This window comes from Pezoporus flaviventris, unplaced genomic scaffold (assembly GCF_033815535.1).
Source record: "Pezoporus flaviventris isolate CSIRO_AGI_PZ_B2104156 unplaced genomic scaffold, CSIRO_AGI_Pfla_v1 ptg000002l, whole genome shotgun sequence".
In the NCBI taxonomy this organism is placed as follows: Eukaryota; Metazoa; Chordata; class Aves; order Psittaciformes; family Psittacidae; genus Pezoporus; species Pezoporus flaviventris.
This window is the reverse complement of record NW_026892550.1, coordinates 48,879,741-48,898,043: the sequence shown is the minus strand read 5'-3', so window position 1 is coordinate 48,898,043 and position 18,303 is coordinate 48,879,741. Positions and strand designations below refer to the sequence as shown.

At 38.6% G+C, this 18,303-nt stretch overlaps 1 protein-coding gene across 5 annotated transcripts in view; it reads right to left on the bottom strand.

Moving 5' to 3' along the window:
• RAP1GDS1 (Rap1 GTPase-GDP dissociation stimulator 1) overlaps positions 1-18,303 on the bottom strand; it is a 101,913-nt gene that overhangs the window by 7,336 nt on the left and 76,274 nt on the right. For all 5 annotated transcript variants that reach the window (XM_061477639.1, XM_061477657.1, XM_061477648.1 and 2 more), the window contains 7 exons: positions 10,969-11,097; positions 8,423-8,548; positions 5,722-5,865; positions 5,334-5,465; positions 4,789-4,923; positions 3,105-3,230; positions 2,030-2,169 (listed from right to left, as the gene is read on the bottom strand). In XM_061477639.1, coding sequence (XP_061333623.1) covers positions 2,030-2,169; positions 3,105-3,230; positions 4,789-4,923; positions 5,334-5,465; positions 5,722-5,865; positions 8,423-8,548; positions 10,969-11,097 — 932 coding nt within the window. The remainder of the gene's footprint in view (positions 1-2,029; positions 2,170-3,104; positions 3,231-4,788; positions 4,924-5,333; positions 5,466-5,721; positions 5,866-8,422; positions 8,549-10,968; positions 11,098-18,303) is intronic.

Here is an 18,303-nt window from a genome sequence, read left to right as displayed (position 1 = left end):
AATGTGGTGAATTCCCATTTAAGGCACACATCCCTTTCTAACACCAGCCAAAAGCCAGAGTCATGAAGTGATACATGTGCTTAGAATGATTTCTATTTCAGTGCTTGCACAGACTATGCAGTGACGTCCTTCATGCAAGGAAGCAGACACAGTATGATCATCATCCTTGAAAATGGAAATAGTTTTAGATAACCATACTGAAGGTGACACAGGTCACAGCCTAATGACTCAAGAATTTCACATTTAAAACCTTTTTTTTTGTCTGAATGACATAATGTGCGCATGCATGTAACTATTTTTATACTCTTCCTTATTTGCAGTGATGTGTTTTATTGTTTGTGATTTTCTGGTTGAACTCCAAGGTAGTTTTGAGACTTCACTGAGTAATATGGGAACTGCTAATTTCTGTTAGGATTGGTGTACAATTTTAGCTGTATAAACTTTGGGAATTGATCACCACCTTTGACATAATATCTTTTATTTTGTAGGCGAACATTACCCTCTCAAAGGCAGTACCCAATAGACAGAAGTGGTGACAACAGTCAGGTTTGGTGTTAAGTGAGACACTTAACTCACAAGTACTCCCTTCATTTTTTAGAATGAGACATAATTTTTCTAAACTACTGTTGCCTCTGTAAATATTACCCCAAATCCTTTAGAATTAAAGCCAATTCAAATCCGGTGTACTGCAAGAACAGTAGTTGTACTCGTATTCAAACCTAGAGGGCGGTAAAAGCATTAAAAACGCCACCATCTCAGCTCTTTCCCTCTTCCAGTCAAGTTTCCTCTGTGACTACGGAAACCACACAAAAGTTCATATGTGATAATTCTGTTAACTTCTGCATTAATATGTATTTGATGCTATCAATAGCGTCCCTCTCTTTAGATATGAATTCTGTTTTCCTGTAGAGAGTATTGATGCTGTGGCAGCATTTGCCATTTATGCATGTCCTGGGTTCAGCACTTAAACCGTGACACCTGGGGACTGTGGGGGGGGTGTATAGAAAATGAGAACTCAGAAAAAAAGAAACCTGATCAGTTCTGGAGGCTGAATAAAATTAGAAAGAGACAGTAATATTAGAAATGAGCAGACCCACATCTCTGTAAGACCTGTTGATTTGTTTTGGGACAGGCTCAGTATAGATCAAGCCAATGATATGTTTTTCACTTCACAAATGCCATGCATGAATGAAGAGGTCACTGTTAAAGGCTGAGTTCTCAACATCCCACTTGCTATTTACGTTCAGTCATGCAGCCTGTGTTCATATGGGTGAATGCGAGAAATGAAGTCTGAGCCTGAAATAGCTTGTTTCCAGAAGAGATGCTTTTGTCCTTTCTCAGGCTGTGGTTGTCCAATACTCTCCTGAGCAAGAACAGTGGACTTGGACTGCTTATGTAAAGGTGTTTGGCTGATGCAGATGTGATGGAAGGGTCAGAAATCATCTGTCCCAGAGTTTCTTTTAATATCGTACCTTTTGCTATGTGCAAGCAAACTTTTGTTAGAATTTGGAATAAATGATTGTTTCTAATCTGTTAGAATCTTAAAGCTCTGAAATGTGCTCAATGAGCAAAGGGGGACGGACTTTATCTGGAACTAAATTTTATATAAATATATAGGAGGATCATAACAATTGAGTGCAACGATTCTTCATATATAAGAGTAAAGATTTTCTACATTAAAATGTAGAAAACATCATGCTGAATTTCTACAGGATACAATGCAAATAAAAATGAATCAGGACATAGCCATGTGAACCCTAACAGCATTGCTTCAGCTGGCCTGCTGCCACCCTGAAACTGTTCTGCTTCATTTCATTATTTTATGTTTTTCTTTAACTACATAGTTCCAGCGAGCACTTAAACCTGTCATGTCTGACTGGCAGGTCCCAGAGGCAGAGGAGATGTAACACATGAATTAACCAGCCTGGCTCTCCAGAAGGATTACATACTGGAGGGCTCAGCTACCGATGCAGAGTACAAAGGTAACTCTTTGTTCTTACAAGCTGACCTTTTTTCACCACTAACTTACTTTTGATTTGCTGTGTCGTATAAGTGCGGAAAGTAGTCTGTTGGATTCCCCCATCACACCTGCGTGATCCTTGGCTTCACACCATTCCACCAATCGTTCCACCAGTTTGACATTTTTGCCCAGCTGTTCGGCTGCTTCTGCTGTATGATGCCAGAGCCAACAACACAACAAAAAAGTTGTCACTTTTCAAAGCAAGCGCTAGAAAAATAAGCTGAAAGTTACTAATTAGAAGGAATTAGTGGAACTCTACTAATTTGTGCTAACAGTGGGAGGAGTCTAGGTTGAATGGAAGCAAATGCAGCCAGTCAGAATGGACACAAAATACAGAAAATCAGTCATAATCGAGTTTTTGGGAACAGTCTATCAGTTACTGTTACTGGCACAACAGTAACACAGCCAGTTACTGAGGCTTGTGCATTGATTAGGGAAGACAGAGGTGATGTCACTCCCAGGTGAGCTAACTCAAAAACGTAAAACCAGGAGGGAGCGCTGTGGTTGGTTAGATTTGGTTTTATGGGCTATGTCACATTAGATTCTTGAGTGAATTTCTCTTTCACATCTAATCCTTTGCTAGAACTAGAATGGATCTTTGGAGAAAATCTGCAGGGCTGGGTTGAAAATAAATACTTCTGATTTTATAAATCCTCATCCTGGAACAAGCTGCTCAAGGTGCTTGATCATTTTGAAATCACAGTTTATCAATTAAGTAGTGCTTTAGTCTGTTCTGGGGAGGTAGGTACACCCAGGAAGTGCAGAAAGTGAACGGCAAAACAGGAGTGGTAGCTTGAAACACGCCTCAATACACCGTTGTGAAGTGACAGTGTAGGAGAGTTCTGATGTACAAAAGTAAATAAGCATTTGACACCTATCCCGAGGGTCCCTGGTAGTCAATTCAGGAGTTCTGGAAAAAAATCAACCCACATTCCTCTCCCTTTCCATATGCATTAGAGTTATTCCAAGACTTCAGGAGTAAAATCTTAAAAACCCCTCTGCTTCTTCCTTTTAAGAATCTTGGCAGCATATGACAGACTGAACCAAAGAGAATCACTTAACATAGAGAACAGTTTATTTTTACCTTGTGCATCTATTAACATTCTTAATGTTCCCAGCAGCTTGAACTGAACAGGGGGCATCTCCGATCTGAGAAATTTCAATACAGCTTCTGCAACACCAGCTGATAGCATCTTAGCCTTATTTACAACTGCATGAATAAAGAACAGGGATGATCTCAAGAGCACTTCTGGAAGATGCAGTTTATTTCCAAGGTGGTTTTGAAGCAAGTTTTCAGGCATGGTTTGAAACCTAGCTTTGGAACACAGACCCCAGGAATGTGAGTGAGCGCTGACAGAACTGTGTTGTGGAAAGATGTCACAGTTGCTAAGACACAGGTGTGAAGTTAAGTGCCTTCTCCTACCATGTGCATCTGATTTTCAGTGTTCAGCCTGAACGTAAACTGAAGGTTGGACTTTTCCCTCTTGGCCTAGGAAAGTGGTCTTACAGAGCAGTCTTCAAGTAGAAGCCCAGGCTAGTACTTGCACCCCAAAATGACAAAACTTCTCTGATTCCCAACAACACTTTTCTATTTCACATAGGCAAAGGAACTAAAGCATCCAATCGGCAAAATAACCTCTCCCCCAGCTCCAACATTGTAGCCTGACATGTCTGGAGCCTGTAGTCCTTGTACTGCCCCCTTCTCCCCCCAACTCCTTCATCTATGTTCTCCAGTTTCATAGAGCTCTCTGAAATGTATGTAAGGCACAAACTTGGTCCAATATTGTACTTAGACAAAAGTACTTATTTCACAGTCAGTGGTGTTTAACAAGCAGTTAATCACTGAGGCCTGTTCCTACTTGCTCATTTTTCTTTAATAATAGGCATGAAATTTTATGTAGGTCTCTGGCAGACATCCCTGAGCATAGGCTACAGGAAGGCTTGCTGACTGATGCAAGTTAATAGAATTACTCAACTGAGTAAGGTAAGCAAGTAACATACCACTTCAGCTGTATGGGTTTAGGTAGGTATGAACGATTGGTTTTAGAAGCTTATGATTTGTCAAAACTGAAAATAGTAAAATAAGGTAAAATGGATGAAAGACTTATTTTTTGGCTTGGCATGAGACAGCATACACAAGTATTAGACTTGCTTTGTTACTGTGTGCATGTGCTCTGCCTTTTATGCTTGGGTAATCAAAATTTATACAAATTAAGTTACTAAAAATGACAGAATTAGCATTCAGTTCATCGCCTACAAATAGTAACTAATTGCAGTGGGCTGGCTATTCTAACAGTGTACGCCCTGCTCTAATTTAGGAACTGCCAAAGCCTCAGGAAGTTACAGTAAGATGCAGTATTTCAGCAAGTTGGCCACTGCTTTTTGGTGGGACTCTCAGCTCTGAGAGAGATCCCAAATGGAACAACCACAACCAAAAAAATGCAGTGCTTTGGACAGGAAGGACTGAGATATCATATCTGAGGCCTCCTCAGCTCTCTGCCTCTTACAAAGCTGCCCTTTCCTTGGTGGGGATAATACTGTGGGATTAAAGTAGCAAATGACAGTCAGTAGGCCTGTGATGTATTTAAAACTGCTTGTCACCACTGCTGTGCGAAAGACATGAAAGCAGTGATGGGCCTGAATGAAAAGCAGCAGCCTGACCTGCCTCTAGACTGCCAGTCAGTTCTCCCACCATCATCCCCTAGACGGGTGCAGTGGGAGAACAGAATTTCACCTTCGGGTAAGCAGCAATGCAAAGTGAGGCTTACCAGGAATAGCCAGGTTTCTGAGAGCACTCAGTGCGGCGTGCTGCACAGTTACATTTCCGTCCTCCACATGTCTGTCTAGCAGATCCATCAGCTTTTGAACTATGCCATTATCCACCATATGGATGCAGTTTCCATCTGTACAAGAGAAGGCAAGTTACTTGGGAGCAGAAGATTATTAATAAGATTTTTACAGGATCTTTTTAAAAATAGGAGGATTATTTCCTTGCTCCTTTTAAGATTTCATTTTTGAGAATCTGACCACCATCATCAATGGCAGTTGCAGTGCTCATGACAAATTTAGATGAGTGATATAAGGAATGCTGAAGAAGGCAGAAATCCCCTGTACCTCTCTGCAAATGTGAAACAGTATTTTTAATGTAGGCTTGGTGCTTTTCAGGATTGTAAAATATAAAATTACTGATGTTGCTGTATAGCTCAATGCCATCTTTTTACCATGACACCCAGTTTTTGTTTGTAGCTGTACAAACAGAGAATAATAGAATGGCACAGATAAATTTACATAAGCTATTATGGCATATTCTTACCATTTCTGGCAAAATTTGCAATAGCCAATGCTCCTGCAAGCTGTAGCTGATGGCTGTTGGAAGGAATCCACAAGAGTACTCTTTGGAATACGCTGCCTTTTCCTCCTTCAAATAACTTTTGCATGGATTCATCTGGGGTGAAAAGCATAGACAGTCAGCAAGCCAAAGTGTTTGTTAGGGAAAATGATTTTCTTTATTTTTGTGAAGCTCTGCTGGCTTCACTACAATTGACTCAGTCCTGCAGTGGGATAGGAGACAAAATCTGACCTATTAAACGTTAACTGGCAAGGAGCAGGTAGAAAATTAATAAACAGTCAAATTCAGCAGCCAAATGGCATTCCAAGTATCTGCTGTTGCTTTGTAGAAGATAGCGACACAGCGAACTCACCTCCAAGCAATAATAAAACCATAAGATCAGAAGCTGTTTTAAGCTCTGCAACATCATCCTCTTTGTCGCTGTCCACAGTCTTCTGGACAATCTCAAGTAGGCACTCCACCAAGCCAGCTTCAACCAGCTGCAGTTTAATGACATCTGAAGAACAGCATGGATAATGGGCTCAGAATCATGATTTTAAATACATCTACTGTACATACATACAAGACAGACCATGAAACGAAGTAGTGATGTCAATGGTGCCACTGACAGATTGTGTAGATAAAACTGTGACTAATTTAAGTTCTCAGGGCCAGCTTCTGCCATTGTTCATCTACCAGGCATTCCCCAGCTCTGGACCACCTTTAGAGCGCCACTGGACACTGTACGGAGCCGCTCTTCCCCTCTCAAAAATGAGGATATTTCTTTACATCAAACTTCTGTCATCTCAGTCATCATGCAGCAGACTCATTAGGACTGTGCTGTGTTTGGCCTTTCCAAAGACTTTGGACTGTGTGGCAGAATAAAGTTAGGGTTTCTTACTCTATTTCACATGCAGAAGAGCTACCGACTTCAGGGAGACATACGTGTATCAAATACAAAACTTCTGGATGAAATCTAAGCAAGTAATCACCCATTTTGTTTAGCTGAGCCAAGATTTCTGCCATTTGTTGGAAAGACTGCAGGAGGAGTACTGCAAGGCCAAATCCAAAAGGCTGGACTGTGAGACAAGCTAATTTCTTAGTTGTTATTTGCAACAGGGCTCAACAGATAAAGTGATAAACATGTCTTTTAGGTGGTGAAACAGGACTTGGGAGCAGTATTTTTTGTTATTTCTACAACACAATCTTTAACAGACATTTTCCTGTGAACTTGAAGCTAGCAATCTCCTTTACATGCCTAACTTCCCTTTCTGTTAAGTGGGAATGGCAGGTTGGTTGACACTGTGTGATGTCTTTTAATTATGTGGAAGTGATTCTGGTGGGTTTTCCATGCTGATTTTTAGACAGCAGAGTCACAAATCTCTGCAGAAATATGCAAACAAATGGGATTCTCTCAGCTTTCTGCTTGGAATGGTGTTTCAACAATGAGGAGTTTAACTAACATCAAATATTTTCCAAGGCCAAAGCTTGCTGGATGTGCGGAAGTGTTTAATCTCTGGTGAAGGATGTGTCTGACTCCCAATTTCCTGTTATCACAAGGCTTTTTGCCTGAGTGAAATTCATTGTTCCTCTAAGAGTGCCTGACCTTCCCATGAACTTTGTTAGGGAATGCAAAATATCCAGCTGAGATTTTTTATATAGGCACGCTTGCACGGAGGTGCTTTAAAAAACAGAGTTCCCTTAGTTACAGAACACCAGGTTGCAGATGTTCTGTGATATGAAATATAAATTGCTACAGCAGTGTGCTTCAACAGCAACAAAACCCAACCCTCAAAAAACTCCAACCACCAAAATCCAGATTCTGTAAGTACTTCATTTAGATGGTTTTACTTCTTGACCTATTGTCTATTATCTATAATCAAAAGCACCTAGACAGTACCCACACAGTGAGCTTGTTTTAAGCATGCCTTGAATCTAGGATGGAAAAGTTTGGCTGACTACCTCTGACATTCAAGCTCCTGAGTTATGTTCAGCATCAGTAAACTTATCAAATTGTGTAGCAATCATAAAACACAGTCTAAGAAAAATTAAGCATTTGAACTGAAATATGTCAAACTTGCAAAAGGTTCAACCCAATTCAGTGTCAGTCTCCAAGGATGGAACTATTTCTGAGCAACTTGCTAGTTATGATATAAAAAATGAGTATGTTTTGGCAAAATGTGCATTGTTAGAACTAAAAAAATGAAACCTGTTTTCATATACCACTTAAAATAAATTTTAGACTGAAGTAAAAATTTGTCTTGATTTATACTACGTAAACCAGACCCAGGCAGAGTGTATGTGTACAACAGAGTAGGATGAAATCGAAACCTTTAGAGTTTACAATCCTAATAATTTATTACATTCAAACACACTTTAATGCTGAGATGATTAAAACAAGATTATAGAGCCATCAAATACAACTCCTTGTGGAAGTACATCCTGGAGGGGTGACTGGGCACATACCACTTTCCGCTCCAGCCTGAGCAGTGAATGAAACTCAAGTCTCCTGGGGTTACCGTAATTTATGCCACCAAACACCCATATTAAATTTGTATGATCTCTCAATGAACAATGAGGGAAGAGTGCTGAGCTCTTAGCTCTGCAATTAATGTGCCCCCTGCAAAAAATAATGTCCATGGGTAATGGAACTGCCAGTGGCTCAATGATCCCAGGAAATGATGCAATGACTGATGTCCTGGTGCTATAACAGACTATGGACACTTGAGCCAGTGTTTTGCAAACAAGTGTTGTAAAGCCCTCTAAAAAGTGGCTTTTGATATTCCCACTGCAGGTTCAGGGAAATAAAATATAATCTACAGAGTGAATCAGAGGTGGCTGATTGTTATTGACAGGAGCCAAGAACAATTTGCTGGCTCCTGTCACATGCTCAGACAATTAAGACCTATTCACTTTATATAAAAATATCATCAAAAGGATCAGCTGTGGTGGCTTCTGGACAAGGCAGCCAGTTACTCTGCATTTAGTCCCTGAAAAAGACACCACTATACCAAATTATATATAAGGGAATGAATAAAAAATAGCACAAGGAAAAAGAAAAATCCAATTCTCACCATTTTCTGCCAGGGGAGCCAAAACTTCAAAAATCATCTCTCTTTTATCATGCTCTATTTGCTTCTTGAACAGCTTAACAAGCTCTTCAGCAATGTTTGTGTAGGCAAACTGCTCTTTACTTGACTCTGTGAAGCAAAAGGAAAAAAATCAGTATCAAGTAAACAAACCACATCAAAAGGAAGGACTCATTTTATTCTCTTTGTTATCAGGTTTATTCAGTAAGATGACTAATAGTGCTCTTCACAGACAAGAACAATAGACTTGGGCTTGTCATTAAATGAAAAGAAAAATGTCTAGCACTTCAGTTAAATGCACTGACCTGAACTGATGATAATCAAGGCTTTTAAAAGTACATAAATACATGGTCAATGCTGTTGGGGCTGTTTCTGCCCAACAGCACGTAAAGGTAGCTATAGAAACAGGAACATTACAAAAATACATATATAGTCCTTAATTGCCCTCAGTTTAACAGGAAAACTAGCAGATTCTGTACTGCATTTTTCTGGGACAGAGGAAGAGTTATACTGAATGCTTTAACATTTACATGGTTTCACGATAGTGACACTTCCTTTGAAATCTGTGCATGGCTGTTGCAGGGTCATTTCATGCTAAACAGATAGCATAAAGCAGCTTTACAGATGGGCTAGCTTAATACTAGGAGGTCAGCCAGTAGATAACAGTTCTTCATACATGGATTCAACAAAAGCATCCCTTGTTCCATTGCCTGTATCTTATTCCTCCTCATTGGCAGTATTACAGGGGATGCAGGTGGTAGGGCTGGTGTTCTGTATTCTTCAGTTGCCACCTCCTGAGAGCCATCTGTAGTTAGAAAACCTTCCAGCACCTTTGCTACTGCTCTAATGAGTGCCTTGGGATTATTTTAATGTAGAAGTGACCCAAAGGACTGGGGAAAACCATAAAGTGCAGACCTAGACCCTTTTGTGCACATCCCATTATTGTTTTCTCTCAATATGAAGACTGCATAGCATATTATAAGTGGATTTTTGACCTTTCCAGTATATTTAAAAGCAGAACCATCACTCTATTTATTGGGCTCTTGCCCTGCTTTGACACAGAATAAGTTTCATATAATGCTTCTCAAGGGATCTGTGCAATGCAGTTGTCTCTTAAGTGATGAAAACTGACAACCTCAGAATAAAATTCCCTGAAGTTACAAGGCAAAAATAAAATATTACAGTTATGATGTGATTGACTAAGCTATTCCTTAAGGGAGATTAAAGTATTACAAGCTAAATTAATTTTGTGCCAATCTTAAAGAACAAGCATCTTTATCTGTGTATGGGAACAGGAAGGCAAGCAGCTGCCACTAAGCTTCTTTCCCATGGTTCTTATTATCCAACTGGATCTTTCTAAACAGGGAAAGGAAATACAGTTCTCCGTAAAGACTGCATTTATTATATTTAATATCCTTATGGCTTTAGCTGCATTTAAGCACTAGAATTTCCAGTATACAACTCATTATATTTTCTGCTGTGCAAACACAATACATAGTGCCCATCTTGAAGATCTTTCAACTATTAATTTCTTTGGTGCTTTTTTGATGGCTCTTTCTATTGCAGATTTGTTAAGAAGACTTGCCTGCTATAAGCAAAGGTACTATACATGTAATTAGACTGCACTGGAGAATGTTATATTCTCTTTGGCCTTGAAATCTATGAATTTAGGACAATTGAGTAACTTCAATTGTGAGTAACTTGGCTACCAAATAGTACAAACTCACAGATATATTTTTCATGTTTTGAACTGCTGAATTATCTTAGAAATACAGGATGTTATCATAACTGCTCTATTACTGTACTCCAGTGCAAAAAAAAAAAACCCTTGTATAATAAAATTTCATAGAATTGTTTAGCAAAAGAACAGCAATGTACAACACAAGTGATGATAAAACACAGGCCCTAACAACCTGTTGGTTTACACTTGGTGGAATTCCAATGAAAACTACACTTGAGAAGACATTGGATCAAAGCAAGACCACAAACTTCAATTTACATGAAGCTGTAACTGAACTTGCTAAAAATAACATCTACAGCTTAGTAGTAGTATTCATGGCTTATACATGCAAATATTTAGACTGGAACATGCTAAAACTCTACATCTGAACCAATATTGTACAGGCAGATTTATGAACTGTGCCTGTCTCAGTTTCATTCAGTGGTTTCCATGAGCCAAATTTAATCTTGATATAACTTCGTGGAGCTACACTGGGATACATTATTTATATTATTAATAAATAATTCACAGTAAGTAGCTGTGCTCAGGAAATACTGTTTAGATGATTTAAAGTGTGCTTAGTTGCATTGAAAAATGTTAACGTAAACCATAAGGTTGCTCTAAGTACCCAAATAAATTTCAGTTGGGGGGGGGGGAGGGGAGACAACTATAGATTTTAGAGACAATAAGCAGAAACTGTTTGCTTTACATTTTGAATTCACAAAAAGCATCAGTGCAAGGCTTTTATTAGTCTTAATATTTAACTTTATGAAAACTGGATATAAATTTGAGATTAATATTATAGACTTACCAAGTTCTGCTAAATTGCCAAATGCAACAAGGCACATCTCTGTCAGAGCTGCATTTTGGCAATGAATACCCAACAATTTCACTAATGTAGGTATAACACCCATATTGATAAGCTGTGACTGCAGGGTATCTACATAAAAAGAAAATACAACAGTGAGTTAGCATTTCTGTTCGTAGTACCATTCTTTAAACCAAAAAAGCATTTTTCACACAATGCAACTTCTAGGCTAAGCAGCATTACAATGTCTGTCTCCTCTACTATTCTACAGCAGAATTTGGTCCAGACTTGAGCTATAGACTCATAATTTCCCCTGCCTCTCGCAATGGATGTGTTCCCAGAAATATTCCCTCCTAATCTGGTCATAGGGTATAGTGAATTATGCAGCTACTGATAATTTTTTGGTTATCAGGTTGGGTTTCATTCTGAGCTCACTGAGACTAGCTGACTGAAATCAAACAAAACTATGTCAATGAAATAATTATTTGAGAGCTTGCTCCTATATACTGTTTTCCCTTAAAGATCAAAACTGGAAAATTAAAATTAGAATGAATATAAACTCGCACTGAAATAAACATGAAAAGTTTTATAAACACAGGAAGTCACAATGTAGATTATGAGGAGCTTGAGAAAAAAGAAAGTTTAATAAGGACAAAAAATGGAAGGTTTAAGAAGAGTCTTTAGAAGCCATTCTGATAATTTCTTGCATAGGATGAAAGCTTATAGTATTTACAAGTAAGAAAGTTATTGCTCCTAGATGTCTGCAAATAGAAAGATGCTTTGATGGTTAGGCAGAGACATGATTGTTTTAAAAGATTATTTATAATGATATTTTCTCTTACACATTTTACCTATAACACAGCAAAGAAGAAAAACATTGTTTCACAGTTGAATAGAATGAAGCAGACATGAACACACCAGATGTTGTTTAGTAATTTCCCTAAGCATCTTTTTTCCTTTGTTTCTAAGCACTTTAACTATGTTTAAATGTTACAGACTTCAATGAAGGATCCAAAGCCCAGTGAATTCAAGAGAACGGAATTACTTCATTTAGCTTTGGGTGAAGGCCTACAGGGGAATTTAGTATTACTTTTAAAGGAATTCATTCTGAGCAACTGAAATCAGGTGGAGATTTTGTATTTCTGGAATCAGAGCCATAAAAGTTGCAAATTTTACAGGGAGATAAAAGCATTTTACATCTTAAGTCTAGCAAATTTAGTATCATCTCATGCTCTCGGAAAAATCTTTGCCTTCAAGATTCTGTCAAGAATGCTTTGAAATTTTCATATAATAAAAATTATGAAGAGATTCTGGAATGTTTAGTTCATTTATATTCAGTGTTAAATACTTTAGTAATGATGATCAGTTTGGTACACTAAATAAGTAACTGGCATGGTTACTACAGGTTACCGGGGATAAGCAGGAATCCTTATAGCTTCACATTGTTAATAAAACTGTATTACTTACCAGTAACTGAATTTCTTTTTTTTTTTTTGGGGGGGGGGGAGGGGTTACCTCTTCCACAGATTCGTGGTCTTTAGAGAAATTTATGAGAACGCCATGTCAGACATCAAAGAGCTGTTGAAGTTGTCAAATTTCAGGTAAGTACAAATTGCACTAGCGCATGCATTGAATGCCATTTTACCTCCAGCAGATGTGTGAGTCACTACCACACCCTCCTACTTTGTTCCCAACTGACTGTAAAAAGCTCTCTCTGAATAGGAAAATCAGGGAGGGGGTAGATGGAATGGTTCTGTGGAGAAAATGATCATGTAGGAGAACTCGAGTTACTGGTAAATAATCTGGTTTTGCCCTCGGTTTGTGATTGTCCCCTGCAGGCACTTAAAAATTTTGAAGGAAAAATGGTAGTCATGGAGAGTAGGAGAACAAAGACACAAACCACAAATGCCATAGAAAATGATGTGGAAAGAAACTGCTTTGTTACTAGATTATGCCTTTAGTCACTCTAAAATCACTTTGTCCAACTGTAATGGACAAAGAAACAATCTCTATGGGCTTCATTTGGCAAAACGTTCTGACATCAGAAGCATAAACTCTATTTTGAGCAGGTTTCATTTTTTTTCTGCTGTCTCTTTCTGAGTACAAAATATATGAAAAGAGCAGAGGAGAAGACAAGTAGAAAAAGGGAAACCATATCCATCTTTGAAATATAATAGGAATTTTCAGAGGCAAGTAGAAGGATATATTGTTGTTCAAGAGCGCATGAGCGCACTGATTAAAGGGCCTCTAGAATTCCCAAGTAGGAGAAAAGGAAAAAGAAAACAGAGCAAGAAAGATCAATTGTACTGGGTCAAAAGTCAGGTATTATACCTGACTCTGTACCTCTCATTTGCCTGGACTGTAAAAAGATGGCACCTAAGCACAGGAATGGTCTACAGTGGTAAGAACGGGATTATAGGAACTGCCAATAAGGTAAATATCGATGCTTTAACAGCAGTAAGTGAAAGGATAGATTTTCTCTTTTGCCTAGGTCAGGACCAGTCTCCTAGTCACAAAGCTGCACAAGAGGCAAAACCTTCAAAAATAAAAGGCTGCCAGGGGCTACTTGCGATGTTTATTCCTAAACACTGGCTTGGCCATACGAATTCTGTGGTTGTCATTTTCATCTGTCATTACCACCAGTAAGAGGCTCTTTCTCTAGTAAATACAAAAGCAAAGTCAAATAAGAGGAAAATGTTAGGCTTCTCACTGGTATGGAGACCTACAGAACTTTTTAGTTCAGAGAAATTAAAACCATCTAAGTGGTTCAGTCTTAGCTGAAGGGACTGCCAGCGGTTCTCTGGCTGTCCTGTGAAAGACCGCAGACTGGGTAACTTGGAATAACTGCGTGCCTCAGTCTTTCTCTGCAGGAAGTGTTAAGGCCCTACTAGAGCATGAGACAAATTCAGGGGCCACATGCATCCATCCTACAAGCAGTTGCCTGGCACAGGACTAAAGTGAGCCATGAAGCCAGGCAACATCATGTCTCGGGATGAAACAAGCATTTCTATGAGCTTCCTAAGCAGAACTTTATGCATAGTGAGCAGGAAGCATGAAAACCAAATGCCTCTTCTGAATTTATGACTGAAAGCCACAAAAGAAACTCTCACAAATTTTACATCGCTATCACACGTTGCACTAGTAAGATGCCTCTGTGTTCTCTCTGGGTGAAAAGCACTGACAGTGATGCTGTACAGATGCATAAACAGGTAGATAAAAGGCAATCAATACATGCGCCAGCACAAAGAATTACCTACCGAAAACTTGAATTTCAATGGCTCCATGTCCTTCGGTGACACACATGGAAGCTCCAAAGAGTAAGATCTGGGGAGAATATCCCAAATTGAGAACTTTATTGGGGGCATTTGAGTTTAAAATGCCGATTTAGGCTAGTTCATGATTTTGGACAGAATTTCAGAAAACAAAAGTCATTTTGTGTTTCATCAGTAACTGTGATTATAATGCTAAAGGAAAATTTATTTTGTACAAATTGGTGGCATAATTTCATACCCTAGAGAAACCTGCTTGTGATCCCCACATCTATGTTAAATCATCATATAGCATAAGTAATTGTTTTGATTATCTTACTATCATAAAAAACATACTTTTTATTTGGTCTTACATGCTTTAGGTTCCTTTGCATTTAAGTATACTTAGGTCTTGAAAGCATGCTAGACATCTTTAGCTTTGGTGTAAATGAAACAAAAACCATGGCAAGCATGAAAATCAGCAAAGAGAAGTCTTAGAAAGAAGCTTTACTGAAATATTGCTGTTAGACCATAATAATGGTGCCATAAATCTCCCTTTCATTTCTTTTGCATTTACATAGCTTCTGCAAATACTAAACAGTGCAAATCAGTCCCCAACATTCATTCCAGTCACTAACAGCTTTGTGAGAATAAGAAGGGCTTGGCAGTTGTACGATTTGACATCAGAATGTTACATCTCACAAAGGCACCGAACAAAAGACGACCTTGACAGACTGAAGTTTAATATGAAATGAGATGAGGAAGCAATTATAAACATAATTATTTTTATCTACATATATGCACCCATGTATAAACATATGCATACTTTCACACATGCATGCTGTATCCAGTAAACTTCTGATCTCCAATTTGACTACCTAATAAACCAACTGGCTTAGTTCTTCCATTATTTCTGCATTTCTTTAAAAATGCTTTTGTGGTTTCTTTTATAAATCTCAAGAGACAATTAGTTACCTTATAGACTGAAACCATTAACCTGTAAATAGTCTTGGCTCACAGGATTATGAGATCTGCAGAATCATAGAACAGTTAGGGTTGGAAGGACCTTAAGATCATCTAGTTCCAACCCCCCTGCCATGGGCAGGGACACCTCCCACTAAAATAACTATTCATGTTGCTCTTTCACATGAGTATTTGCATATGATTGTTAGTTTTATTAGATTATTTATTAGATTAGCTTTTCATTCTTTTATCCAAGTCTGCTTTGCCTCTTGCTCTTAAGCAGATTCATAGCTACACACAGACTATACATAACAGTCTTCAGAATGGGAGAAGCACGACAATGTACTAAACCCCCTTAAAGGTGTCGAAACAGCAGCTTTAAGCCAAATAAAGTTTGCATAGCTTGTCAAAGAAGGAATTATTCTAGGGTTTTGTCAAAACCTTCTTTTGGTTTTGCTTTAGTTTGCTTCTGTTGGGATTAAGCTATGAGCAAAACCATGCATAAACGCGTGTGACATGTGTGTTTCATTCCTACCCATACCTGCAACTTTGAATTTTAAGAACTAATGGACAGCAGGAATGAGCTACTTGTGCCAGATTGAATTTGGATAGTAAAATATGATTATCACAGAGAGGGTAAAGATAATCCCGGCTGAAGACAAAGGGACGCATCCCATCCAATAAAACCCTCTGATTTTTAGCAATGCAATTAAAAATTGACACTTCCTTTTTTTTTAGGCTTAAAAGAACTGCGAGAGATGCCAAAGCCAAGTTTGTTCTGTTCACATTGTGTAGCCGCTAATGAAATAAAATACCAAGGAGGCAAAGGGAGAACAGAGAGACAGCAGGCAAAAATAATTCCTGAACACAGCAGATGGCATAAGAACCTTGTCAAGAGAATCTTAGTTTTAAAGCTCAGATAACAGCATCATAAATGTAGTTACAATTCAAGCTGAGTGTCCAGAATAGGGACAAGATACAAGAATGCTCCATTAACTTGCTCAGTTTAGGAAAAGCTGCTCTTTAGTTGCTGGTTTTGTAAAAACTTGTGCGACAAATCCCTATGAAAATTGAAAAACTTAAAAGTACTCAAAACAGAGTGTCTCAATGTTAAAAAAATTAGGTAGTTGATAGCTATTATAAAGTATTAGCTATTGGAAAAAGTGGGCAATTAGCTGACTGGGAATGATGAACTGTTTAGAATGAAATAAAACAACTTAGATACTCCTTGATTGTAAAATGCTAAGGACTTGCGGTGTTCAAAGGTAACTAGATGCAACTAAGAACCCAATGTGCTTTAATTGTCCTTATCTGGATAGCTAGTGCAACTAATAAGAGCACGAGTCATTAAAAGTGGTAAAGAAACCTTCAAAGTCCCCGCTTGTAATTTTGTAACATAGCATGCTAAGCGGGGAAAGATTACAGAAACAAGAAAAGAAGGTAGAAGTGCTATTTCAAAGGCTAAAACTTCCACCTTACATTTCTAATATTTTTTCTTCTGTCTAATTTGTTTCCATAACTACAGACAAAGCAATCTGGGACACTGGGCTGCCATCCCATACTCCTCATCCTTCAGCAAAACCAAGGCAGTGTTTACCTTCTTTGTAAGTAACATGGGATGAAGTCTTTTAAGTGAATCTGCTAACCTGGAGCACAGGTAACTGTCGGGGCAATCTGAGTTTAAGTCAGTAATGAATTGCATTTACTCAGAATATTATCCATCTGATGCTGCAATGCATGGAAGCAAGTGGTTGTCCTGGGCTCACATGTGACACTGACTGTTGTCTTGGAAGTTTACAATGGTCCACAGGTGATATTTTTAGAGCAGATCACAACTATGGTCCAATTGTACTTGCAGCTCTTATGACAAAGCTGGCAAGATAGGTCACCTGCCCGTGTTGCCATTCACATGCTGCAGGTACGGCCACTGAGATCTCTTCCAAAAATTTAAGCCTCTGACTCACTATTTATTTATTTATTTTTTTTTTGATTTGGCAGATTATTTAGGGTTTAATTCAGTGGTTGTCCAGTCAGTGACCCAGTTTACAATGAAACTAGAGGACACAAGTCTTACACAGCATACCCATGGGTGCTTGGCCAAAGAGGAGCTGAGTCCCCACCAAAAGGCCCTTTTTGATGGATGGAGAACACCAAATATGTGGGGTAGGGAAAGGTTTGGTAAGCCCCCAGTATTCCTCCCTGACATGGTGGTAGGACAGGGTAGTGTCCTGTGTCTTCCCAGGCCCAGGAGTTGGAAATACTTCAGCATTTCTCACTTCTGACACTTATTCAGTGGCTCCTGTGAATATTGCATCAGTTCATTAGTTTGTGTGAGATGAAAGATGTTGTTTAGCAGAGCAGAGAGCAGCTAGTGAATCCTCCTAGTTGTCACTGAACTACACAACTGCTTTATTGATTGCATCAGAATAAGCTGTCTTGCTAGATGGAATAAGTCATATATTCAATGTTCATAACACTTATACTGTTCAGAAACTGCTTGTTTGGGAGATTTATCTCATAATTGTTTTCATAGGGAAGATCTGTGGGGAGTTTGGTCACCGAAGCAAAACTGATTCACTACCTCTACACAGCATTTTTGGACTCTTGTGTCTTGAGCTACCAAATATACTGGATGCTTACTAGTTCTAATTAATCCAGATGATTCTGAAAGTGTAAAGGTGAGAATATCTATTTGCTCCAAATGCTTTAATGAATAAAGAAAACAGGGAGTTAACACTATGAAATATGATAAAATGTGACACTCATGCAGACATCAAGCAAAACAGTTCCTGAAAACCATATGAAATAAAGGCACTAGAAAGCTGCTATTTGGAGGAGAAGGAAGAAGTGCTGTAAAGAAGTATTCTTAAATAATACCAGTGAAAGAGGAGAAAAAAGGAATGTAGGAACAAGAGATGAAACACATGCAACAGTGGTATTTGGAAGTGGGTAAGTAACACTAAAAGCTGAGAGCTCCAGAGAATTGCCACAGAAAACACACAAGGAAAATATGCTAGAAGAGATTATAAAGCAGATAAAAATGTATACAGTAAAGGTAAAACCAACAAAAAGTTAAGCCTACAGACCATCCTGAAAAGTAGAAGAGTTTGGGGGACACAGGTTTGGA